This window comes from Podarcis tiliguerta, assembly GCF_965153285.1.
Source record: "Podarcis tiliguerta genome assembly, chromosome: 2".
Classification (NCBI taxonomy): domain Eukaryota; kingdom Metazoa; phylum Chordata; class Lepidosauria; order Squamata; family Lacertidae; genus Podarcis; species Podarcis tiliguerta.
The window spans coordinates 24,899,411-24,927,118 of record NC_139535.1 but is presented as its reverse complement, the minus strand read 5'-3'; the positions used below and the strand labels follow the sequence as shown (position 1 = coordinate 24,927,118).

Here is a 27,708-nt window from a genome sequence, read left to right as displayed (position 1 = left end):
GTCATGGTTCTCTTGCAAACACAATGTTCACGTTCCAACCTTCGCTTGCTCAGCCTTTCTCACACACATTTCAGTTTTTACCGTATTTTTTGCTCTATAAGACTCACTTTTTCCCTCCTAAAAAGTAAGGGGAAATGTGTGTGCGTCTTATGGAGCGAATGCAGGCTGCGCAGCTATCCCAGAAGTCAGAACAGCAAGAGGGATTGCTGCTTTCACATTCAGAATATTTTTTTTCTTGTTTTCCTCCTCCAAAAACTAGGTGCGTCTTGTGGTCTGGTGCGTCTTATAGAGCGAAAAATGTGATAATTATATTTCTATTTTTTAACACAGGCTTACTCAAAAGTAAGTTCCATTGTCTCTAAAAGGACTTGCTTCCCAATTAATGTGTTTACGGTCACAGTTCTAGTATCTTACTTGATACAGATTTCGGTTGCTTTCTCCTGAGATCTGCTTTGTGATTTCACTTACAGGATGGTACCAAAGTAATAGGGAAATGTGGCGGCTACTGCGGAAAGTGTACTCCATCATCTGGAACTGGCCTCGACGTACAAGTGTTGTAGCAATGGTAAGTTCAGAATTGTGCATCTTACTATAAAGCCCTACATTTGAATAGCAGTGGTAGTAACCTGGCACCAAATCAGGTAAACATTTATTTCAAGTGGAACTTCGTTCCACGTATTCAGGCTTTGCATCATAACCCCACAGCTCAAAACTATGGTGCACTGAGCGAGCAGCTAAGCTTTAGGCAGTTGGGTATAACGATCCCAACTGATTCAAGCTTAATGACATAATTGAACTTAGCACAGCGGGATAGCAACCACCAGCTATCGCATTGCCCACATAGGAGGGATGGGGAATGCAATTTTCTCTGCATTGTTGGAGAGAGGAAATTCAGTAGGTTAGCAACACCACAGTGCAGTACCCTGGGAACTGAAAAGAAAGCTGGTTCAACCCTGTGTTTTCCCCCTTGTCCAATGCTGGGACCTCGCGTTAGCTTTAATTATAGTGTGTCCATTGCTAATTTAGCCCTCAGCATGTGCAGAAAGTAGCACCACTGAATTCCTTTCATGCAACAGCCGTTGGGCTTCTTCATGACGCAGCCAGGTGGAAATAGTACCAGACATGAGATTGCAGCCATTCCCGCCATCTTGGCAGCTCCCAAAGTTTGCACCGAGCTTGTGGGAATGGCTGCCAGTCACCTGAATATTACGCATTGCTGAGGGCGGTTGGACTGGGTGACCCTCGGGATCCCTTCCAACTCTGCAACTCTTGTGTGCAGGCCATGGAGAATAATCAGCATTACAGAGCCCAAGCGAAATGGCACAATGGTGATTTGGTAACATCAGGGCTTACGCTTGAGGACATTACTGTTCAAATGGAAATCAAAAGCATCTGGCCCTGATTCAGCTGTGCAACAAAGAGTAGAGGGAAACAGTGAGCCCTGTTCATATTCCTTGCTGTGCAGATAGCTGCCTCTGTGAAGGGCTGGGTTGCGCTTTTCTTTTAAATGCATTAATAGTGCTGAAAGTAGAGATGAGAACTCTCCATTATGCTTTTAATTCCCAGGGTTTCTGATTGCCGGGAGCTGAAGCAAGACAGATGAAGGACAATGAAGCAATACCTCTGCCTTCCTTTTTGTACTTCTTCCTGTGTGTGTGTGTGTGTGTGTGTGCGCACATCCAAATGTGTGTGTGTGTGTGTGTACCTGTGTGTGCATGTGTGTATGTGTGCGTGTGTGTGTATATATATATTGTATATTCTTAATGTTGTAAAGTATAATATTTATGTCTCGAATTATTTATTTTTGATTTAATATTTTTGTACGTAAAATGTTTATATTAAGGCTGCTTATCCTGTGTGTTTTTTAATTTTTTAAAAAATCTTGCAGTCACACCACTGCATTTTACGTACTCTACATTATATGTAGCATTATGACAAAAGTGATACTTTTACTGTCACTGTACTCAATTGTTTACTTTCAATCAGTAATTTCTCTTCCTGTTACAGGCTGCACTGATATTTGCAAGGTGCTAAACGGTTTGCATTGGGGTATTTTTGGCATTTTTTTCTTATGAGCAAAAGAATACGATGATGTTGCAATTATTATTTTTTAAACTCACAAGGCAATCAATGCTACACAGGGACTCAGTGAACACACATTATGATACAATGGTTTTATCAACAATTGTTTCTTAGGTGTGTTTTTTTAATGGCATGTGACCTCTCTTGGCCAGTGCTAACAGCTACTGGTTTGGTGCTAACATGGTAATATTTATTAGTATCCTGTAGGCTTTAAAAGCTGAATCCCGTACCATACGATATAGCCATGGAGAACGAGTAAGTACTATAGGGAAAATTGAGGGTGTGTTCAAATATTTAATCTGAGGCAGCATTTAATAAAACAAACTGTTCTAGGGAATCCTAGTATTCTCAGTCCTTCATAAAGAGCTCCTTCCCCAAAGAAAAGATACATAGCATTTGCCTTTCACTATTAAGCTTGCATTGTGCACCCACAGGAGACTACTGGTGTAATTCTAGGGTGTACTTGCAACTTGGATGGGGCAACAGCCCCTAGTCCTGTGACCAGCACCCCATTGTGAACTGTCTGAACGCCCTTCCTTTGTCCTGGGATCCTGTGGCAGACACAGTGGTATAGAAACAGATCTCTCCTCAAGTGGAGGAGGCCATCAAGACTGGGAAATGTCCTGTCTTCCAGGCCTCAAATGTGATCACCTTGCATTCTTCTGGATGAGTTTCATCCCCAGTTGACTTACTGCATCATAACTGAGAGGCAGCCTCCGTTGAGGCTCCAGGAGTTTGAACAAGAACCAAGAAAGAAATCTACAGATGGGGAAAGAAGCAGCAGCACCAAAGATGATTACAAACAAGTAGCCAAAGCTGGTAGGGAGAATGTCAGGAAGGCTAAACCTCAGAAGGAACTTGACCTTGTGACAGATGTTAAAAATAGTTAAAGGGGGTTATTTTTTGCTCTGTTTGGGGCAAAAGGAAGAATAAGGGAGTGGTAGATCAGCTGAGTAGAGAAGATGGAGCAATGTTGGCGAGTGAAAGAGAAGGCAGAGATGTCCACCCCCAACTTGGCTTCACCTTCTCCCACAAAGAAACCTGGAGAAAGTCTTTGAATTTTTGAAGGACTGTGACATGGATGATGGAGCAGATTTGTATTCTGTTCCTCCAGATGGTAGGACCTGAACCAGTCGGTTCAAAGTGCAGCAAAAACAGTTCCTGTTTATCCTGGCCCAGCATACTGAGCGACACTTTGGAAAGACACAGGCTACAGCTTCTCAGTCCTTCCCCCTATCCCATGCCCTTCTGCAGTAAAGATGCCCACCCCAGTCCACTCATGCACAAGGGAGAGCAGAAGCTGGGTGGGGAGACGCTGCTGAGATGGCTCCTGACTGCCCCCATCCATCCAGGCTACAGGATCTCTGTTGCAGCAGACCAAAGACTCTCCTGCAAGAGGATATAGCAATGCCTGGCAGAAGCCTCCAATATTGCTCCCATGGAGCAAAAGAGTAGAGATGTTTGCCAGCTGGTCTGCTCCTCCTGATGGAGTGTCACGCCCTGGCAGACAATGGAAGGTCCCTTTTCCTAATTGTAGCAGAAGGAGAAGGCCTCCACAGCCAAATTGATGAGGTGGCTTAAGGTCACAGTCAACTGCTGTCTTAGTCAAACTCATACCAGAAGCAGGGGCTGCAGATCACTATTTCCCTCAGTTACAGGGGTGAGGCTACACCTGGCAGCAAGTCCAGGCTAAGGCTTAAGGCATAGGGTGTGTTCCAGAAAAAAACTGAAATGGTTGATGCATGGGATCAGTGTTAGGTTAATCCCACAAATCATAGTTGAAGCCGAATAATTAACCCTGGGTTCAGTTCCCAAAATGAATCCTGTTTTCTTTTTAGTGAGTGTTTCAAGGTTTGGGAAATGAACGTACTTCTAAAAAAATGTTGTTTATCAAGAACCCCAGTACTCCCTGAAAGCGTAACACACATTTCAAATGTGTACATAGAAATTCAATTTTTAAAAAATGGTATCAAAATTAGATTTTTTTAAAATGCAGAGTAAACTGTGTGTTTCCTCTTCCGTGTCAGAAATTCAGTTTTAGCCAATTTCTTTTGGAAACCAAAAGAATGCTTGACTGTTCTTAAATACCTTGATGCCAGTCAAACTCTATTCGTGCCTCACTAGTAGCATGCAAGTACAAATGACCCAGCATACTGATTCATATCCCCACCCCTGTCAAAAGGAGAACCCAGCACTAATGAGTATAGATGGATAATATGGATTCATATATGCCTCTGCATGCATGCTATGGCTGTTTCTGTGGAAGATTTCTCCCATGTCTTGGATCTTCTAGCTGTATTACCATCTAATCTCTATCAAATCGGGTATGGGAAACGCCCTCCCATTCTCAAAATTTTAAGTTTACATGTAGAAATAAAGATGCCTTTCATTTGTTAGATTTAAACCATGCAGAATATAATTTCCACTCTAGATAAAGCCGTCTGTTCAGTTCAGTTGGTTGCATAGGAATGGGGGAAATTATTGGATTTCTCTCCAGAAATAGGACGGCGGTTTCCCCCGAATCAAACTCTTAGCAAGGCTCAAGCACGGTATCCAGTTGGCAAAACAAAATAGGCATCATATGTTGAGAAGGTGCCTTCAAAATGTGCTTCGTTATCTGCAAAATTAATATCTCTATTCCCCCCCTTTCTTTTTTTACTAATTTTACACACCTTTTTTGGCTTAATGGTGCCCCACAATGGTCACTAGTTGTTGTGCACAATTGCTTCCACACAATTACAGTTGGATCAAGGCCAGTGTGTGGACAACTCGTGTGGAAGATCCATAGCTGTCAACTTTTCCCTTTTCTTGCGAGGGATCCTGTTTGGAATAAGGGAATCTTCCCAGCTATGGGAAGATCTGGGGGACAGTTTCATGTCTCCTCTGAAACAGCTCTTGGGTAGCAACAGTAGCATAAAACTGCCCTTAGGAGAATTGCTGTCTGTCTAAGTAAATAATATTGAGCACAAGGCAGTTTTGTATGTTCACTCCCCTGATCTAAGCTTCTATCTAAATGTTTTTGCTTTCTGCTGTTCAGATGAAGGAAGCTGCACTTCATTTAGCTCCACAGGTAGTAAAACTATTCTCTGCATAATTCATGTTAGCATAAGTCTCGCAAGAACTGAATAAATCCATATCTCAGGCAAGCTAAGCTCTTCAGATACATGGTTGGTTTTTTATTGTTTTAACGAATGCATGGTGGTAATGTTTGTGTACTACTTTGAGAAAATGCCAAAAATACCATTTCAAAGTACATTCTAGGAAAACCACGAGTAGTTTAAAGGAGTAGTGATTTTTTTTAAGCCCACCACTTATCCTTAAAGATCTTCTTTCTATAGGGAAAAGGGGAAATTGCACTATAAGCATTAGGACAGAAACAATGGTGCTTAATTGATATTTAGAAAATTGCAATCTGCTTTTTATTTTCAGTAATGAAGTGACTGAGTATTTATACAAAGAAATATTATTAAGGGGGGGAAATCTATACATTCCTTTATACTATGTAGTATCATAATGGCTATCAACAACAGTGCAAAGAGGAAGCCTTAAAATTATAAAATGAAAGGAAATTGTTGATAGATACTAATTTGTAGTGTGCCTGATGGGGTTTGTTTGTTTTGCAAAAGGAGGACCACTGAATGATTAGACACTTCCTGTAAAGTAAATATATAATTATTTTTTCTCTTGTTGTACCAATGCCATTTTTTTAAATGAAAATAACTTTTGCAAGCACTTTCGTTATTTTGCTTCCTTTCTACCTTTTCTGTTCCTTCTTTCGTTTGGACTATCAGAAAGAAAACAAAAATTGCGTTTTTAAGTTTGTGTGGTCTTCCTTTGTTCACCAGCATCATCCGTAATCGCTTGCGTGGTATCCTAGAGACAAAACACACTGCACACATGAGACTAATAACATGGTATGTTTTTTTAAAGAATACTGTCAGATCTTGCAATGGCTGTATTCGTTCCTGAGGAAGCGAAAGAAGATCAGGTGACACTGGGTGATGCGAGCAGACATTTCAGGAGAAGATTCAGGGCTGGCATCAGAGGTGGTTATAGCTGGGCATCTGCCACTATCAATGTTCCTTTTTCCCGCAAATGCTTTTTATTGAGATTTAAGAACACCAACACCAACCAACAAAAACATCAAAACTAATTACATATATCCTACTTTATGCTCCATAGAGCCGTTGACTTCCATCCTTCCCTTCCGCAAGTTTTCTTATACCAATCTATAATTCACAGTTTCATTGGTTACAAATTACACCGTGACATAAGATTTAATTCAATCCTGCCAACGTTTTCATATTTCTACAATTCTCAGTTATATAAATCATAAATTTACTCCATTCTTTTTGGTACTTCGTCTCCTCCTGATTGCGAATTCTGTGTGTCAATTTTGCCATTTCAGCGTATTCAACCAACTTTATCTGCCATTCCCTGGCACAGTCGGGATCTCCTGTGCCACTATCAATGTTCCAATAGGAAATCCCCACAAATCTCTGGAGCTGCCTGGCCAAATGCTTCCAGATCTCTTTGGCCCTTGAGACTCTTCTAGGCCATGTTCTCTTTTGGAACATGTTGTTGAATTGTAATGTCTCTGGCTTGCCTGGATAAGAAGCTGGTGGGTACGTATCTGACTTTCGCACGGCTGGAATGCAGGCTAATTTGCATCTCTTACTCCACCTACTTTTGCCTTACCCTGCCTCCATGTGTCCATTAGAAATTGCAGCCCACAAGCTGATAAACGTTGCCAATCCTTTGAAGCTTTTTGGGTCTGTGTTTCTGTTTCGTCGCTGACAGTAGTGGCCAGTGTGGTTTGGCAGAGTCGCAGTGTTACCGTTCCAACACCATTGCTAATGCAGTGTACCAGGGCAGCACTGGTATGCGCAGGGTGGATGAGGTCAAGGCTGCATGGACTCACCTGCAGGAGCATTGGATAGGCACTGCCTGTGCATCTGCACAGCCCCAAATTCACCACTGGCTTGCCTCAGCACCATCAATGTAAGCTGCAGCAATGCTGGTGTCTGGAGGGCCACTCTGCACTAGCTCTTACTGGTCACTGAGACGTTTCCCCATTGTCCAAAGTAGATGTTCCTCATATCCCTTCTCTGGAGACCACACATTTGGAAATGGGTGTACCACACTCAAAGGGATCCAATTAACAGTGGCTGTGGTTATTTCTAGAGCTATCCTAAGGGTGGGACGCGGGTGGCGCTGTGGGTTAATCCACAGAGCCTAGGACTTGCCGATCAGAAGGTTGGCGGTTTGAATCCCCGCAACGGGGTGAGCTCCCATTGCTCGGCCCCTGCTCCTGCCAACCTAGCAGTTCGAAAGCACCTCAAAGTGCAAGTAGATAAATAGGTACTGCTCTAGCGTGAAGGTAAATGGCATTTCCGTGCGCTGCTCTGGTTCGCCAGAAGCGGCTTAGTCATGCTGGCCACATGACCTGGAAGCTGTATGCCGGCTCCCTCAGCCAATAAAGCGAGATGAGCGCCGCAACCCCAGAGTCGGTCACGACTGGACCTAATGGTCAGGGGTCCCTTTACCTTTACTATCCTAAGGGTATCTGCAAGCTTGGGCCTTTCTAGCAGATCCTTCCCCCTTTTGAACAGCAAGTCCCCCATGCAGTGCCACAAACCATTTTGGGAACAAAAGAAGAAGCAAGAGCTTTCTTGGGCATGCAGAACAAATTGTTCCATCTGTTGGACCCAGTCTTACGAGATTTGGGCGCTTCAAAAAACCACATTCAACCCACAGTATGAAGTTGTTTTATTTTTCAGATGTTGTAACGATTTTCTGCTTAATTAAAGCCCATTATTTTCTTTCTATCTTAGCTTGGAAGCCTGGTCTTCCATTCACCATCAATTTAAACCAGAATGAATAACATAGACCACAAGATTTCCATTCATTCATTCATCTTTATTTGACAAAGCCTTGGTGCCAGAGCAAAACCACTAGGGTGGTCAAGTACAAAGGCAGACAAGGCTTCTGCAAAAGGGGGAAAGGTCACAATCTTGCCACACAGGTAGCTTGTCACACAGTGGGGAAAACCTGTACATGCTGCAAGTCCTATCTTCTACACCAGTCATGTAGAGGAGGCAGAATACAGGGGATCGCAGCTCCAGGACTTTTTTTCAGTGATGCCTTCTGCTGGAGCATGAGGGAAATTGGCAGATCCCCCTTGGCAAGCGAATGAAGTGATAGGCTTTCGAGTTCTTCAATATACAGTCGTACCTTGGAAGTCGAACGGAATCTGTTCTGGAAGACTGTTTGACTTCCAAAACGTTTGAAAACCAAATCGCAGCTTCTGATTGGTTGCAGGAAGCTCCTGCAGCCAATCGGAAGCCGCAGAAGCCCCATCGGATGTTCGGGTTCCAAAAGAACGTTCGCAAACTGGAACAATCACTTCTGGGTTTGCGGCATTTGGGAAGCAAAACATCCAAGTTCCAGGGAGTTTGACAACCAAGGTACGACTGTATATAATTATTATCATCATCAGTTATTAAATTTGTATACCACCTTTCATCCAAAGATCACAGGGCAATTTACAATAGGAAAATGCAAAATGAGAACACCATACATAATAAAACCAAAGCAAGCCAATAACCCCTCTCTCACACACATTTAAAAGGCCATAAAGTATGTGTGCAATTTAGGTGGTAATACCTCTGCAAGATGGTTTGCTTTTCAATTTAAAAACTTCAATTTAAAATCACAAACCAATGTGGAGAAGTAAACATAAGAATAGAAAAAAGAAGCTGAGAAACTGAAAGAACCAGAAATGGATGGATTCGCTGATCACTACTTGCATATGAAAATGTACCATTCTATGTAATTCTGCACAGGTGCTCAGATCTCCTTTCCTGCTTCTGCTCATTTCTAATAAACTTCCAGTACTTTCATAATAATAAACTCCAAAGCAAGCTCTCTTGGGGGAGCGAAACCTGAGACTGGGGTTGCAGAGAGCTGATAGATACTGCAGCCAAGCTATAAGGAAAGGAGTATCCAGCGGAAACATTTGCAAAGTATGATGATGATAATAATCACTGAAGAAATTCAAAGGGGGGCGGTTTAAAAGAAATCAGTCAAAGGAAGATAAAAAGTTTTGGCAAATGCTTCACACATTTCGGCTGGATTGCAGAAACAATTACAATTTTCCATGTACAGCTTTATAAAGGAAGTTAATGAGATAGACTTCCCAACCCTCCAAATTCTGGAACCCCCAAATGGGCTTTCTGGTCAACTTCCTGCTACACATGGATTAACTATTTCCTGCTCCCATCCCCTCACCTCCCATTATGAACCTCCACGGTGTTTATTGGCCAGGCTGAATGTGTTCAGGGATGGGTAATCCCAAGGATCCTAATAAATCAGGGCAAGAAAAGCAGGGCGACTGCAGCCACAAGTCCCTGGATGTTCTCGCAGCAATCCCTGACTCCTGGATAACCTCCTTGGCTGTTTCCTCAGCACACTGTCACGGTTTCGCTTTCTTTCAAGTTAGTTAGCGTCTCTGTTAACCTTTCCTGATATATCCCTTCGGCGATAGCAAAGCGTCTGGAGGCGGGTGATGTATTGGCGATAATGCCAAGTGTGTGAACTTTGTATTCTGCAAATTGCTTAAATGCACTGAAGACATTAAGCACATGTCTTGTAGGAACCTTGAGGAATTGCATTTAATCAGCTGAAGATTAGACCTACCTTATGGTCAGGAGATGTATGTTGTGATAAGCCTGCTTCTCGGGGGGAAACGGAGATGCGTTCGTGAAAGGTGGTGCTCATTATTCATCACTCACCCCCTCCCCTTCCTCTGTATCTTTCTTGCTATCAAAACTTAGAATATAACCTCCTCGCGGGCAGAAACCTATGTGTGGGAGAGAGGCGTGCTTGTAAAATCAAGAAAAGAAAACCCCATACTCTGCTGTTCCTGCAATGGGTGCAGAAGTCAATAAATTGCTACTGGCTGCAAAAAAATGCCACTTATAGAATTATAGAGTTGGAAGGGCCATCTAGTCCAACCCCCTGCGGTACAGGAACTTCAACTAAAGTATCCAAGACTTCTCTTACTTCCTTCAAATCCCTCCTCAAATGTCATCTTTTCTGTGAAACTTTTGGCTTTATACATGCAAACAGACACACCCACCCTGTTCTCATGTCCTAGTATAGAGAGCAACAGTGTGGTCCCGGGTGTGTGGGTGTGTGTGGGTGCGTGAGTGTACAATGTCATGCTCGGATTTCTCCCTATTAACATTTAGGGATCTTCCTCTGTCTGCTTCACCCCAGACAGAACACATCAGTACACACCGTCCTCAGCAGTATCCAGAGAAACCTTTTTCAATGGCCTGACACACACAGAGAGAAGAACAGAAAACAGTTAAAAACGACAGTCAGGAATAACAGTCACAACAGAACGGAATGCCCCTCTTATGTGACTCACAGTCAACCAATCACATGAGAGAGCTACTGCCCAAGGAAAACCCCATGCTAAAAACAAAAAATACACAGCAATTCAACACAAGCAAACATTCCCATTTCAGGACATTAAACCATTATCCTTAACAGTCCCCACTCCTCCCCCCCCCCCCACAAATGTTGAGGTGTGCAACACCCAAACAGCATAGCCAGTGGTCAGGCATCATGGTAACTGTAGTTTAGCAATATTTGGAAGGCACTACATTAGCCACCTCTACCCTGCTCCAGTTAACCCAGTCATAAGCCAAAGCATGTGTAACTAAAACAGTCCCACTAACTGTCCCTGCCTCCATTTCCCTTATTCATCCATTGTGTCTCCTCTGTAGGATTTTTAGATTGTATAACAACAACAACAACAACAACAACAACTTATTATTTCTACCCTGCCCATCTGGCTGGGTTTCCCCAGCCACTCTGGACGGCTTTCAACAAAAGATTAAAAATACATTAAATCATCAGTCATTAAAAACTTCTCTAAAGAGGGCTGCCTTCAGATGTCTTCTAAATGTCAGATAGTTGTTTATTTCCTTGACATCTGATGGGAGGGTGCCACTACTGAAAAGGCCCTCTGTCTGGTTCCCTGTAACCTCACATCTCGCAGGGAGGGAACCACCAGAAGGCCCTTGGTGCTGGACCTCAGTGTCCAAGATGAACGATGGGGATGGAGACGCTCCTTCAGGTATACTGGACTGATGCTGCTTAGGGCTTTAAAGGTCAGCACCAACACTTTGAATTGTGCTCGGAAACGTACTGGGAGCCAGTGTAGGTCTTTCAAGGGATCTGTTTGGTTGTTGTTTTTTTGCACCTGCACACTGAGCTGATCAAACTGTTTCTACATCTTCTGTGTTAGCAATGGCCCACCTTTCCCTAAGTCTTTGGTGATGTCCATAATCATTAAGATGCAACATGGAGCAGCTGTATGTGAAAATGCTTCTTAGCTTTGAAAACAATCCTGCGAGTGGTTTTTAAATTTCGCGATACCCCTTTCTACCTGCTCATCATGGGGAGCAGCTATTTAAAAACAACCCCAAAATATCCTCATCAAACCCAGAGACACCAAGAGGGCATGCATTAGGTTATATACCACAAGTGTCCGGAAAAAAAAGGACATCCTTTTTTCCTGCGAAAGAGCACGGCAGCCATTTCAGGTGCCTTGAACTCCTACAATTTTGTGCCGCGACCTCATGCACTTTGGGGCACTATGCAAGCACTGCCTGGAAAAAACGTTTGCATCTTTGGGGCTCTGTGATCTCCCATCGGTCACGTGACTCATGAAAGAGCATGGGCAGCAAGACTCACATCCCAGTTTGGGGACTCATGATGTCAGAGGGTATGGTAGGTGCAAAGAGCTTCTCTCTCTGAGTGAGCCAGGTGGGGGCTGGTGCCTTTTGTCCCTGTGGATGGAACTGATGTGGGGTGATGATCATTTGCTTCTCTTTCAGTTTTGGCAGCCATTTTGTGTTGGGCCAAACACACCCACACACCTACACTGTGGACCTGCCATTTTGTGTTAAGCTGCACACCTCATGGCTGCCATTTTGTGCCTGGAATCCATAGCCCTTTCTCAGAGTCCCAAATGTACCCAGTGGTCCAAAAATCTGTGTGACCTCTGCAGGAACCCAAAGAAGGCTCGCCTTTGACAGCAAATGTTTCTTGAGAATAATGGGACCGTGTGATATTAGGCTAGAAATTAATTTTGATCTAAAATCATCTCTATTTCATTCTTCAATGTTATGTTGAAAAGTAGGCATTATCCATAAAAGAAATATTACTTTAGTGCTGTTAAATAGTAATGGTAGCTGCACTGACTGACATGTAAAGGAGACTAAAATATTCCTCGCATTACAAAATTATTATTCTGTTAATAGCCTAGTGATATTTCTAATCACAGATTCCACTTAGAGGCCTAGAAAAAAACACCAGTCAGCTCCTTTATAAGAATTTAACTAAAATCATGCATTAAAAATAATTAAAAATAATACTTTGGCCTTTTTTCTCCATTTCTGAGGCTTTAATACATAATTTCTAGCGCTTTTTCTCTAGGATCATGAGGGCTAGGGGAAAAAAGTGCTTAAAATGAAAGCAGTTATTAGCACAAGTTTCTTGCAAAAAGACACAGTAATTCAGCCAGAACACTTAAATGTTTAATGCTGCACATTAAATGGTAAAGGGTGCAATCTTATACACACCTAGGAGTCAGCCCCATTGAATGCTGTGGAACTTGATTCCAAACAAATGTCCACAGCGCTGTTCATGTAAGTGTTTTGAGTTAGATCTAGGAACTTGAAAAAACAATTGACACTGTTCTCTTCCATGAGGTCTGTGGAAGAGCATGTATTTGCAAATTCTAACAATCTTGGAAGCCCACTCCTCAGTAATTCAGAGCAGGGCTTTTTGTGTGGTTGCCACTTGTTCTGTGAAATAGCAATCCTGTCGCGATACGACAGGCACTCATTATCAGCCCTTTCTGGAAAGTATTGAAGACATTCATTTGTCTCCCACAGGCATTCTCCATTGGAGAAATGGTTCTTCACCACAAGTGTCTACTTAGTTAGGGTTTGAGTCTTGTTTTAAATGTATTTGGTGTTTTTAACTGTTTTTAGCACCTTACATAAGGGAGGAGGGACCACAATCTGGAGATCCAGAGTCCTGCTGCCCCAATATCACTCAAGCACCACTACCTGCATACTGGGACAACCTGGAGCAAAACACTCTGCCAAACAGGAATGCAATCCAAGGTTCCTAAAGTCTACTCACAGTCTGATTAGCTCACTTTGGGCTTGGCCGCACTTCTGCTTGTCCTCTGCCTAGAAAGTGTGGGTCTGAGCGGTTTCCTGCTTTCCCCATGCTTTTCAGGCACCGTTTTCTGTTTGCCCCGCCACTTTCCCCCGGGGAAAACCAGCTCTTTACCGCTGAATCGGAGCAAATGTCAATTCGCCGAAAACCTGGTTGACATTTGCTCTGATTCAGTGGTAAAGAAGGGAGTTTTCCAGAGGGAAAACAATGGCACAAGCAGAAATGTGGAAAAGCCCTTAGATGCAGAATCCACAGATCACAGAATCACGGGGAGACACGCATTTCATGGTACTGTTTATTGGTTGTTTTAGATTGTATGCCCTTTAGGGTACATCTTTTAATTGTGTGCAGAGCTACATACATTGATGGCAGTGTATAAGGGCAAAGAACAGAAATCACACCCACCCCAGACATTTGAAGCACTTTGCACTGCCCCGGAGAATCCTGGGAACCGCAACTTGTTAAGGGTGCCGGGAATTGTAGTTCTGTGAGGTCAGCACCTTAACTACAGTTCTCATGGTTCTTTGAGGGGAGGAGCCATGACTCTTAAAGTTGAATAAGAGAGCTTTCAATGTACGTTGTGGATTTGACCATAATTAATAATTACAATGATGCTTTTCATTGAACAGGTAGCAGCTGTTGGTTAACACACTGATGGATCAGCATGTTATGTATTCTGCAATGTCGTTCTTTTGTTTACACACACACACACACACACACACACACACACACACCAGTTTTAAATTGCATTTAGGTGTTGCATTTTATTTCGCCAAGTTGCTTTGGGATGTTCCATTGCATAAAAGCAACTGATAAATGGAATTATTATTGCGATTACGATGATTGTGCCATTAGCCTCCCTAACAATCGGGAGTCCAGATTACATTTCCACATGCCCAGAGGATGTGCAAGGAATTCATTCGGCTTCCCTGCATTATTTTTGGAGAACCGGGGAGGAGGCAATCTCTATGATGCACAAAGGCAAAGAGTTAATGCAGCCCTGGTTACGAATTAACTGCATGACATGCAAGCCATTTGAACATTTTGAGAGTGGTGTAATAAGCATATTAATTGTTGGCTGAAACAAAGCGGCTCAACACACTGATGTTTAATCCTTGCCTGCAAAGCTTCCGTAAGGTTATCTGCCCGCCTTCTCCCTTACATAAAAGTGATTATTACTCAACTCCTTTCATATGTTGATCGTTTTCATCATCCGCTTCCTCTCCTTAACTACCGTGCACAAGAACAATTCAATTAATCAGCGCATTGTGACTTGGTCCCAGAGTAATCCATTCTTTCCAGCGGCTGGTGACCTTCTCAATTGACACCTCCTTCTACTGCACTGGGAAAAAAAGTATCATAAGTAAAATTCTTTGGCTGCTCTTCCCCATTGTAGTAGACAATGATGGCTGGCTTCAAGGGGTTTAACAGGCAACAGAGAAGTGCACATGTTTATGTATTAGACAAACTTTGTCACGTGGAATAAGTTTGAAATTGCTCTCTCCCCCTTGGCTTTGAAGGCCCTCTCACGCATCAAAATCAACATGAAAAAATTATTTTTTAAAATTTGTTTTACCAATCCCACACATTATAAAGCAGAACCATTTCTCGGCATTATTTTTTATTGGGTTGTAGCCAGTCATAGTCCTATCCAGAGTTGACCCAGTGAAGTTAATGGACATGACTAATTTAGGTAATGTTAAAGCTATGGTTTTCCCAGTAGTGATGTATGGAAGTGAGAGCTGGACCATAAAGAAGGCTGATCGCCGAAGAATTGATGCTTTCGAATTATGGTGCTGGAGGAGACTCTTGAGAGTCCTATGGACTGAAAGAAGATCAAACCTATCCATTCTGAAAGAAATCAGCCCTGAGTGCTCACTGGAAGGACAGATTCTGAAGCTGAGGCTCCAATACTTTGGCCACCTCATGAGAAGAGAAGACTCCCTGGAAAAGACCCTGGTGTTGGGAAAGATGGAGGGCACAAGGAGAAGGGGACAACAGAGGATGAGATGGTGGGATAGTGTTCTCGAAGCTACCAGCATGAGTTTGACCAAACTGCGGGAGGCAGTGGAAGACAGGAGTGCCTGGCATGCTCTGGTCCATGGGGTCACAAAGAGTCGGACACCACTAAACGACTAAACAACAACAACAATTTAGGTTCATCAGTTTCAACAGATGCCCTTCAGGTGGGACTAGCACTGAGCTAAAGAAATCCTCTACATCTGCTGGTATCCTCAGCTGTAACCCACTGAGTGGTGTTCAACAAAGTTTTACTTAGAATAGGCCCATTGAAGCTAATGAACATGGCTACAATCGGTCCATGGATTTCAACAGGTCTACTCAAAGCGATACTTAGTTGAATGCCACCCACTGTGTTTTAAAATTATTATTAAATGTATTGCTTACTAGCTACACGAAGAGTCTTTGAGCGACTTACAAAATCTTGAAAACGTAAAGTATAACGTAAAATCAAGTATGTGTGTGTGTAGAAAACAATACATTCCGTGCTGGTTTTAAAACTTACAGGAGACTTGCTAAGCATTGCCTCTGGTCACCTTATTAAGCCGCTGTTACTTCCGCAGCACATTTCTGTGCAAGAAGCCAAGAGGTTGCAATTTGTTAACACGCTCAAACAGCCCTCCAGCGGTGAGAAGAAGAAGAAAGCTGGTCGGCCCTGATCAGCTCCAACAGTAAAAAATATATATACCGTATTTTTTGCTCTATAAGACTCACTTTTTCCCTCCTAAAAAGTAAGGGGAAATGTGTGTGCGTCTTATGGAGCGAATGCAGGCTGCGCAGCCATCCCAGAAGCCAGAACAGCAAGAGGGATTGCTGCTTTCACTGCGCAGTGGTCCCTCTTGCTGTTCTGGCTTCTGAGATTCAGAATATTTTTTTTCTTGTTTTCCTCTTCCAAAAACTAGGTGCGTCTTGTGGTCTGGTGCGTCTTATAGAGTGAACAATACGGTATTCAGATTTGAAGAGAAGGATGCTCTGGCCCCAGCCACTGAGCAAGGGCTATATCAGATGCTGAAGCCCCTAACCTTTCAGGCAGAACATCATAGCAAAGGGAAAACCAGCTAAAATCCATGGCACTTCAGTGGACGAAGGAGGAAGAGAGACCTTTCTGACTCACTGCTGCTGCTGGATAAATTTGGGAAGAGGCCAGGTAAGGGATGGGAGATGAAACGGTTCATAGGCGAGCAGGGAAAGGGATTGTCTAATCCACTTGCTGCTTTTTTTTCCTTTGGAAGAGTTGGGAAGGTGAAAGTAGTGACTGTGTTTTAACATCCACAAGGCTTTTCCCCTCCTTTCCTTTTTTAAGCCAGTGACAGTTTGCTCATCGCTAGTCCTTGTCGTAAAAGACATGCTCAAAACGGTTCATTATTTTATTTTATTTTTATAAATAATTTTTATTAGTTTTCCAACACAAATATACAATTTTATCAAAATTCCCACAAATTTGGTTCTTTTTGGACTTCCTTCAGCTTCTCTGGCAATCCTCCATATTTGCCTCTCAATTACGCATTTCTCTGATTATATTGCCATTAAACTTCCCTCCCACTCCTGTTTCTTTTTAACAATATATCTAAACTTTCACAGTGCTTCTTGAAACCCCGCCAGTGTTGTTTGCACATCACATATTCCTTTCAGGTATTCAACAAATTTCCCCCAGTCCTCGATGAACTTTTGGTCTCGAAGATATCTAATTTTTCCGGTTAGTCTGTCCAGTTCTGAGTAGTCTGTCAGCTTCAGTCTCCATTCTTCTATCGTCGGTATTTCCTCTTGTTAAAACGGTTCATTATTTTAAAGGCATCTTGTTGTTTTTCATCAGTTTCTGGTTTTTCATCAGTTTCTTTGGCAAGTACAAATTATCCCGTTTCTTTGGCAAGTACAAACTTTTGACTTACAGACTTTGCATGCACAGAGGTAAAATCGAATCTTGGCACTGGTCAAGCGATTCCGTGTAGGAAGTAGAACTCTGCCACGCTGGGAGAATACTCTGAAATTCTAAAAAAACAAACATTTATCTGAAGTGGCACCAGGGGGCGCAAAAGAGCTGCTTTTGAAATGCTGCAACTTTTTCTTTTCCAAAAGAAGAAGCCTTGCAAATGTTCTGCTCTGAATGTTCCACTAGAAGAGTTCGGGGTACATTTTGCTCCTTGTCGTTCTTCCAAATTGGGTTTCCGGGTCTTTTATCTCAATGTGATGAAACTAGCTAGGAGGTTTTACGGCATGCTGTCCTCTTCCAAATGCTTTTTATTTATTTATTTATTAACAGCCACAGCAAAGACCAGCCTTTCCAAATTAACAATAGATGGCTATAAATCTTGCTCAGTTCCCTAGCAACTAACACAATAAAAAAAAACAACAACAACCCCCAAAGGTTAGAAGGAGGGAGCTTGTTTAGAAATACCTCGGTGTGTACATAAGGGAGAGGGAGAAAGAGAGGTGGACGTCTGTGATAGCAGAATTTTGCCCTGACTTAGTTGCAGCAGATGATTCAGACATACGAAAGCATTGCTCATAAGTTAGTCAGATGGCTGGGGTAACTTTCGTCGGTTGAATGCACAGCGTCGCACAGCAATTTCCGCACAGTGAGAGACTGGCAGGCCGGCCTGCTGGTTTGATTTGGTATCTGGCCGAGCTATTCTGAGTTGTTGTTATTTTTTTACCCGTCGCAAAACCTTTACAAATGGCACTAAGACGGGGCTAATGACAGGGACACCTCAGAAGGCCAGACGAAGCCAGTTAGTCCTATGGCCCTCAGCTCCCTGCCCTCCCTCGCCTCTCTGACAAACAGCGGAGAGCTTCGCAAATAAAACAGAGGCATCAGATTGCACTTTCGTATAAAGGGCCTGATGGGGGAGATTGTGAATAAAGGGGGGGGGGGGAGCAATGTTGTGGAGTATATACCTCCATTTTATTAGACTCCGTCTTTCATCTGGAGCGTTGGCTGACATTTAAAGGGTTTGTGCCAGGTCTCCTTTCATCACTGAAAGGGCTAGATGAAAGAAGCTGTGTTTTCCAGAGTTGTCTGCAGGGCAAATATAGGCCTACACTACTTCCAAGCCAAGGATACACAACCTGCAGCCCGCTGGATGTTGTGGACTTCAACTCCCATCAGCCTCAGCCAGCACTGCCCATGGCCATGGGTGATGGGAGCTGTAGTCTGAGGTCCAGCGCTGAGGGCCTTCTGGCGGTTCCTTTCCTGAGAGAAGTGAGGTTGCAGGGAACCAGGCAGAGAGCCTTCTTGGTGGTGGTGCCCTCCCATCAGATGTCAAGGAAATAAAGAACTGAGTTTTAGAAGACATCTGAAGGCAGCCCTGTTTAGGGAAGTTTTTAATGTTTGCAGTTTTATTCTGTTTTTAGTGTTCTGTTGGGAGCCGCTTAGAGTGTGGCTGGGGAAACTCAGCCAGATGGGCAAGGTATAAATAATATATTATTATTATTATTATTATTATTATTGCAGAAATTATATTCAGTGAGTTACTCCTCTTTCCTCCCAGCTTCCTTCAAGCACTGCTTCTAGTTTTTTAGTAAATCAGACCATGTGGTACTTAAACATGGTTCAGTGGGTTGCATCAAAAGCTGCTGCTGTCGCCTGTCAGAGATTCTTTAGTTGTTATTCCTGCATTGCAGGTGGTTGAGCCAGATGATTCTTGGGGTCCCTTCCGTGATTCCATGACTCATAATAATAATCGTGGTTGCTATTGGCATCTGTCTGTCTCGAGAGACAATGGAGTGTGCCTCTGGGGGTGAAGTCAAACCAGTGGCGTAGCGTGGGGGGTGCAGGGGGGGCCGGCCGCACTGGGCGCAACATCTGGGGGTTAGGGTTAGGGGGCGCAAATCAACGGGTTAGGGGGTGCAAATTACTTGCCTTGCCCCAGGTGCTGACAACCCACGCTACGCCACTGAGTCAAACTTCTGTGTTAGCAGAACTGAAGTGACCTTCCCCGGGGCATAAGTCTGGGCAGTGCGTCTGGAGGTCCTAGACGACAAGACCCCCCTCTCAGCCTCGCCAATGTGGTCCAAAGGAAAGCAGAGCAAGACATTTGGCACCAGCTTGGCTGCAGGAGTATAATAATAACAGTAGTAATAATCATCCTGAGGCCACACCTATGAGTGAAAATGCATAAAACCGCACTTTTTGTGGGATATTAAAACGGAAAAAGCAGCTTATTAACACATGCTGTGAATACATCATTAAAATCTGGGAAGGGGGGGGGGGACTCTGCAAAAGTCCCACAAAAGAGCTTGCCTTTTTATCAGTTACATTTTGGAACAAGTTATCATCAAGAAACTGAAACAAGAATGGATACTGGGAAATCATTCAAAAGCCATTAACTCTGTCAGAATTGTTCAAAGCCGCCACACCATTAACAACCCGAATGAGAAAGAAAACTGTTTAAAGAGGAAACAATAAAACTATATTGCTTCATCTTCATATTCCGCTACCCAGATTTCCCCACTGTATTTTTCATAAAACTCTGTCCTAAGAGACGACTTGTATTTCTTTCGCTTCCCCCCAGATCCCAGAGCTCACGCTGCGTAGATGAGGCTGCAATCCTCAGTGCGCTTTCTAGTGAGTAAGTTTCACTGAACATAATGGAATTTGCTTCTGATTAAACCTGATCAGGATTGCATTGTTTGTTGCTTGTTTAGGTTTTTAAAAAAACTTATCTAACATGTGTTAGGACAGATGAGTTACAGCACCATAAATGGTAAAGGTAAAGGGACACCTGACCATTAGGTCCAGTTGTGACCAACTCTGGGTTGTGGCGCTCATCTCGCTTTATTGGCCCAGGGAGCCGGCGTACAGCTTCCGGGTCATGTGGCCAGCATGACTAAGCCGCTTCTGGCGAACCAGAGCAACGCATGGAAACGCCGTTTATCTTCCCGCTGGAGCGGTACCTATTTATCTACTTGCACTTTGACGTGCTTTCGAACTGCTAGGTTGGCAGGAGCAGGGACCGAGCAACGGGAGCTCACCCCGTCGTGGGGATTCAAACCGCCAACCTTCTGATCGGCAAGTACTAGGCTCAGTGGTTTAACCCACAGCGTCACCCGCGTCAGAGGTATAATTGTTGGCATCCGCCTGTCTCTAGAGACAATGGAATGTGGCTTCTCCCTGAGGTCCAAGCCTTGGCAGTGTATATAGAAGTCCTGGGCTGCCCAGACGACAAGATCTGCCTCTTGGCCTCGCTGATGTGGTCCAAAGGAAAGCAGAGCAAGCTTGGCTGCAGGAATTGCTGGAAGGAGGTGTACAAGGCACCACCCAACCGCCTTAGGGACTCTGCTCTGAATTTGTGTAGGGTTTACTCCTTAGCCTTTTCTTCTTCCAGAGATGTCCTGCAAGGCAGTGGGCAGAGAGGTATAATATGGATTGTTAAATATCAAAACATAATATCAGTCTATTTCTGATGCCTTGGCTGTGCACTCCAATTGCTAGCGTAATGAGAGGAGTGCCACCCTATAAATATGAGAGTGACTGGCTTTGAGGAGAGATCTTGAGATTTTCAGAAGTATATTTTTTTTATTCCCCCAAAGAACAAAAGCGTTTAAAAGGGAGGAAGTGTCCTAAAAGTAGCAAAAAGCCCTGTGGCACAGCAGTGCAAACTCCCTGATCACTTTCCCCAGCTTTTTCATGTAGATATTAAAAGCACAGGAATTTTAGGGTCACAGTCAGCATCTTGAATTTAGCCAGTTACCAAGAAATCAGTTACTTGGACTATTGCTGTTAATACAGGCTTTGTCAACCTGGTGTTAGACCATGGGTAGGCAAACTAAGGCCCGGGGGCTGGATCCGGCCAAGTCGCCTTCTCAATCCAGCCTGTGGACAGTCCGGGAATCAGCATGTTTTTACATGAGTAGAACTTGTGCTTTTATTTAAAATGCATCTCTGGGTTATTTGTGGGGCATAGGAATTCATTCATCCCCCCCCCAAAAAAAAAATCTAGTCTGGCCTCCCACAAGGTCTGAGGGACAGTGGACTGGCCCCCTGCTGAAAAAGTTTGCTGACCCCTGGGCCTTAGACTACAACTCCCACTGGGGCTGGCTGGCGCTGACGGGAGTTGTAGTCTAAGCTATCTGAAGATCACCAGGCTGCTGTAGTGAGTTACCAGTTGTCCTCTGATGGTAGGAGGTGATTTGCCAGCTTCTCATTCTTCAAGAATGTCCCAACACCAAGAACCCTGAGCAAGTCCATTGCATTGCATGCCACATAGAGCATGAGACTCTTAATGTTGGGGCTGTGGGTTTGAGCCCCACATGGCCAATAGTTTCCTGTGTTTTAGGGGGTTGGACTAGATGGCCCTTGAGTTCCCTTCCAGCTCTACAATTCTATGTGACTCTACATTGTGAGCTGTCCATTCCTGTTTTAGCTGTTCATTTTAGCCTAGTGGTTCTTAAACCTTTTTCTTTGCGCCACACTTTCAGAATAAAAATTTGCCCAAAACACACTGAATCTTTTATTGACATGAAATATGTTGGAAAACAAAAAGAAACAACTTCAACATTGCTTGATTCATGACATAGAACGCAACTACTTTATAATACGATCACGGGACATCCAGAAAGTAGAAAAACAAGGCAGCTACATGAGAACATAAATCATCCCCCAAATATAATGATAAACGAGCCTCTTACATATGTACCTTAAGCATATACACAAAGTCAATGTGAGGCATGAGCTTGCTTTTGCCAGGCAATCTCATTTACATCGGATCTCATTTGAGACAGTCCAACTCTCTTCAATAACACAAAGAAGCCTTTCTCTTTTCTGAACTTTCATATTTGTCGGAGTTGAAAATCCCTGTTCACTACAGGATGTCATGGGCAACTATAGAAGAATAGCTGGTGCTCATAGACTCATAGAATCATAGAGTTGGAAGGGACCCCAAGCAGAAAATTATATGGAAATGATATATTGATGGTATCTAACACAGAGTAAATTGGAAAAAATGTATAAATCAAAATCAAATAAATGTTGGAAATGTAAAGAGAAAGAAGGTTCTTTTTATCGTATATGGTGGTCTTGTGGTAAGGTTAAAGCTTACTGGGAAATGATATGTAATGAATCGAAAAGGATGTTTAAAATAACGTTTGTTTTAAAAACAACAACACAGAAGCTTTTCTTTTGGGAATTATAGGAACAGAACTACTGAAACGGTATGGAAACTTATTCATGTATGCTATTACAGTGGCAAGAATGTTACTCACCCAAAAATGGAAAGAAGCAGAAATTCCAGCAAAGGAAGAATGGATACAAAAACTTATGGAATATGCAGAAATGGCGAAATTTACTGGAAGAATAAGAAATCAAGATAACAAACTTTTTATAAAAGCATGGAAATGGTTTATTGAATATTTACAGATAAATTGTAAACAGTTAAGAACATTGGCAGGATTATTGTAATAAGCTGCAGGTTTATAAGAGTATATATTTAAAGTAGATGAATAAATGAGCAAATTAAGTGCATTTGGATATGCAGAAGTCATTAAAAATAAATTTAAGGAAGCGCAGAAAGAGGGGGAAAGGAATTCAAGTTTTGAAATGTTAAAATGATTGTAAAATTAGTGAAATGTATAAACCTAAAAACAGTGGCGTAGCGTGGGTTGTCAGCACCTGGGGCAAGGCAACTAACAGTTTTCTTGCTGCACCACTCTTGAAGAGAGGCGTGGATACTGTTTCTGGCTGCATATCCATACCACACTGAAATGTTAAAATGTATGGTTATCCTTCAGTCCTCCCGCCACACTTGCCACCCTCTCCTGCCACAAAGGTGTGCCACGCAGCACCCTTTGAGAACCACCGCACGGATTTTCCCATCTTTGGTTCCTTGGCATCTTTCAGGTCTGCATCTCTCTGCAACCACGCTGTAGAATTGCCAAGCACAGTATAATTTCCCCCATATAAGATCTATTAAACAGAACAACCACTATAATTACGTGTGGAGAGAGCAACTGAGCACCTGAGTGTCTGGCCGTGAGGGACTAATACAGAAGCCCTCTTGAAAGTTGCCTTCCTCTTACGGCTGCTTCCAAGTTATTAGTTCCGTAAAATAATGAGAATCGTAAGGCTACGGCAGCAGCTGAAAAGAAGCATGCTCTCCATTACGGACAGGCTTAAGAAAATATTCACATTCTGAAGACAGCCATATGGGAGGAATTAATAGCTGGAGGAAAATCATGTATTTATATGCAGTATGAGTTTTTATTGTTGTTACAAGCATTTGTCCTCCAGCTCTTCATTCCTAGGATGCCATAATTCTTTGTTTAGATGAGGGGTGAGCAACCTCAGGAGACCAACACGGCCTGCCACACACCTCTGTCTGGCCCTCAAGACTTGCTTCAGGCCACACCCCCTCATTGGCCTGGCTTCACACCTTCCTTGGGTGTGTTTACCTGTTTGGAGTTCGTCCTTGGATTTTGATCATGCTTCTAGCTTGCCTGGATGCAAAAGGGTTGCGTGAATGTGTGCAGAACCTAGGCTATTGTACGGTACATTTACATCCATTGCTTTGCCCACTTTTGCCTTTGGACGTGCCTATCACTAACATTTTTCTTTATTCGTCTTAGTCGTGTTCGACTCTCTGTGACCCCATGAACCAGAGCATGCCTTGGAAGCTCTAACTTCTCCTTTTTTATGTCCTTGGATTTTTCTTGGCAAAATACTGGAGTGGTTTGCCAGTTCCTTCTCCACATCACTAACATATCATCACCCAAAAGGTTGCTCAGAAGGGAATGAAAAAGTTTTGCCATCCCTCCCTTTTTTTCCTTTTTCTTTTTTAAGGCTAGGGTTTATCTGAACAAGGGACGTGGGTGGCGCTGTGGGTTAAACCACAGAGCCTAGGACTTGCCGATCAGAAGGTCAGCGGTTCGAATCCCTGCGATGGGGTGAGCTCCTGTTGCTTGGTCCCTGCTCCTGCCAACCTAGCAGTTCGAAAGCACATCAAAGTGCAAGTAGATAAATAGGTACCGCTCTGACGGGAAGGTAAACGGCGTTTCCATGCACTGCTCTGGTTCGCCAGAAGCAGTTTAGTCATGCCGGCTCCCTCGGCCAATAAAGCGAGATGAGCACCGCAGCTCCAGAGTCAGTCATGACTGGACCTAATGGTCAGGGGTCCCTTTACCCTTTACCTTTTATCTGAACAAGGGAGGATTTTAAACCATAGTTTGAAGCTGACTTGTTTGTCCACAGTTAAAACTAGCCACAGCTTGTCCCAGTTTGTGCAAAGCAATAATAATAATAATAATAATAATAATAATAATTTATACCCCACCCATCTGGCTGGGTTTCCCCAGCCACTCTGGGCAGTGGGGGAGGAAGAGGAGTGTGTGGGGAGCACACTGCCCCTGGCAGTGCGATCCCGGTGGGGCCCCATTGTGGTTGCCCCCCTGCCCATGCTGGGTGCCACACCCCTGCAGGTGGTGTGCCACGCCCCCAGGACACATGCCAGCCCCGCCCCCACCTGCTTTCTGGCCCCCGGTGCCGGAGCATGAAGCTCCGCCACTGACTCTGGGCGGCTCCCAGGAGAATATTAAAAACACACTAAAACATCAAACATTAAAAACTTCCCTAAACAAGGCTGCCTTCAGATATCTTCTAAAAGTCAGATAGTTTATTTCCATGACATCTGATGGGAGGGCATTCCACAAGGCGGGCACCACTACCAAGAAGGCCCTCTGCCTGGTTCCCAGCAACCTCACTTCTCATGGTGAGGGAACCCCCAGAAGGCCCTTGGCGCTGGACCTCAGTGTCCGGGCAGAACTATGGGGGTGGAGACGCTCCTTCAGGTAACAAACTGTGGTTATCTGAAAGTGGAATTGGTGCTTCCAAATTTCACTTCATGACTGCACCTGAGGGGGGAAAGTGGGGTGGTGATAGCACGATGATGGCACTACCAGGACAAGACTTTGGGGCAGAAGTGCTAGGTTCGACTTATCAGAATGATCAGAGAGAGCCCCTCACCACATCCCCAAATGCAGCCGACACATTCTGAAAAAAGTGAAAAAAATACCATCTAAAGAGCAGCTTCTACCATAACAGTCTAAAATTATCTAACTGCACTGCTGGTGAATGATCCCAAGCTTCATTCACATAGCACTAAACAATGCTTCAGTGTGACGTCTGATTAGAAACATTTTCTTAAAAAAAATCTTTCTAAAGATAGTTCCCCCTTGTTCATCTTTTTAAGCAGCAAGGGCATCCCACAAAATACATTCAGGTGGTCCACAGCATGCCCACATTAAAATATTCATATTTATTTTTAACTGTATTTTTATTGCTCCTTTTATATCCTGTGTTCTTTTCTGTTGTATGACCGTCTGAATTCTATGGAAAGCAAATTGTAATGCAATATAAGGAATAAAAGCAGCAATACAAACATAATTAAAAACCATACAGCATCTACCACAGTGCATTACAATTAGTACAGCAGGCAGAACAATCCTTACTCGGTCGGCCAGGGCACTCAGCAATTTTCAAGTGGGCAGGGGGAGTGAGAGGATACATTTAAAAGCCCTTTAAGTACAGTACTAAGAGTCACTAAAAGAAGGTTTGAACACTGCAAAAAGCTCTCCCAACACCACTTCTGGAACTGATCAGTGAGAAAGGCGCCTCAGCACTTGAACTCTGTGCTTCTAGTTCCCATCACATAAATAGTCCGGAAGGAAACGATGGTTGATGGTCTCAGAAACCACTGAGACACCCAGGAGAATGAACAGGGTTTTTTTTTTGTCTTTTACATTTGGTTAGATTTGTTATGTCCCTCCATAATTCTCTCCTCACCTATTTTTAGAGGAAGGGAGAGGTATAAATTTAAGAAAACATTTTATACTCACAACAACCCTGTGAGGTAGGTTAGGCTGAAAGATAGTACTGGCCCAAGGTCTCCCAGTGAGCTTTACGGCTGAGTGTGGATTACTTTACCCTGCTTGTGTCAGAGATACATACAGATTGTTATGCGTGGCACACAGCAATCCTAGAGCCATAGAATTGTAGACCCCTGTCATCTAGTCCATCCCCTGGGATGCAGAATCACAGCTGAAGAATTCCTGGCAGATGGCCATCCGACATCTGCTTAAAAACTTCCACTGTAAGAGAGTCAAGCACCTTCAGTGACAATCAGCAGGAATGGAGTAGGTCGAAGTTGTTTGAAAGGGTCCAACATGCACAACTGGACTCCATGACTTTCATATATGGGCAAGCAAGATTTTGGAACTTGTCCACAGTATGGGATACAGCTGTCAAGTTTTGTTCCTAATTCCACTTCACCTCTAACATTTGGAATATATCTCCATAATTATGCCTGAGGGAAAGCACGGCTGCCTGAATCCGTCCTGTGAGGGTGCAATTCCTGACCCTGTGATCATGACTATGGTAAAGGTAAAGGGACCCCTGACTATTAGGTCCAGTCGTGGCCGACTCTGGGGTTGAGGCGCTCATCTCGCTTTAGTAGCCGAGGGAGCCGGCGTACAGCTTCCGGGTCATGTGGCCAGCATGACTAAGCCGCTTCTGGCGAAACCAAAGCAGCGCACAAAAATGCTGTTTACCTTCCCGCCGGAGCGGTACCTATTTATCTACTCGCACTTTGATGTGCTTTCAAACTGCTAGGATGGCAGGAGCAGGGACTGAGCAATGGGCGCTCACCCCTTCGCGGGGTTTCGAACTGCCGACCTTCCGATCAGCAAGTCCTAGGCTCTGTGGTTTAGACCACAGCGCCACCCGAATCCATCATGACTGCCACTCTCTTAAATTTCCTTCAGAGCCAATGCCAGCTGTGAACTAAAACATTTAAGGCACTTACTACATTTCCTCGGAGATGGAAGCTTCAAAGAAAAGTGAAGAAGATGATGGCTGGAAGAGGAAAGGGGTCTGTCATTTCACCCTAAATCAGGGCCAGATTTAGGTTTGACGAGGCCCTAAGCTACTGAAGGTAATGGGGCCCTTTATATGTCCAGCTGTCCTTTGTCAACAATGAATTGTTGCTGTTTTTTGTGTATTATATGCTATATGGTAACAGGTATCTAAAGCCATTTCCACATAACAAATAGGAGCCTACACAACATAAAACAAAACACTGTTGCTGTATGTAGGTTTTATTTTATTTGTTTTTTATCATAAATTTTGGAAATGTACATCCAGGTTTTTTCCCCCTTTAATTTTTTGGGGGCCTCCAAGAGAGGGGGGCCCTAAGCTATAGCTTGTTTAGCTTATACGTAAATCCGGCACTGTCCTAAATAGAGATAAACTTAGCAAAAGAAAGTAAAGAGATGTAGATTGTGTGTAGCCTTTCAAGTCTCTCTAGTTCTAAGAGCTCAGGATTTGGTACATGGGAATGCAGTTTCCCTGGCCACTAA

General features: G+C 43.6%; 1 protein-coding gene and 1 long non-coding RNA gene across 9 annotated transcripts in view; one reads left to right on the top strand and one right to left on the bottom strand.

Moving 5' to 3' along the window:
- The window catches only part of ADAMTS9 (ADAM metallopeptidase with thrombospondin type 1 motif 9), a 140,737-nt gene extending 134,923 nt beyond the window's left edge, over positions 1-5,814 (top strand). For all 4 annotated transcript variants that reach the window (XR_014507509.1, XM_083424539.1, XM_083424538.1 and 1 more), the window contains 2 exons: positions 471-565; positions 1,567-5,814. Coding sequence is in view for 3 of the 4 variants with exons in the window: in XM_083424539.1 (XP_083280665.1) it covers positions 471-560 (90 nt within the window). In the remaining variant the exon portion in view is untranslated. The remainder of the gene's footprint in view (positions 1-470; positions 566-1,566) is intronic.
- The window catches only part of LOC310671071, a 49,287-nt gene extending 38,758 nt beyond the window's left edge, over positions 1-10,529 (bottom strand). The window contains exons 1-2 of one of the 5 annotated variants that reach the window (XR_014507742.1): positions 10,384-10,529; positions 9,781-9,943 (exon numbers count right to left, since the gene is read on the bottom strand). This is a non-coding gene — a long non-coding RNA (uncharacterized lncRNA). The remainder of the gene's footprint in view (positions 1-9,780; positions 9,944-10,383) is intronic. The other 4 variants (XR_014507743.1, XR_014507744.1, XR_014507745.1 and 1 more) reach the window with 4 other exon arrangements.
- Between the last annotated feature and the right edge of the window lie 17,179 nt (positions 10,530-27,708).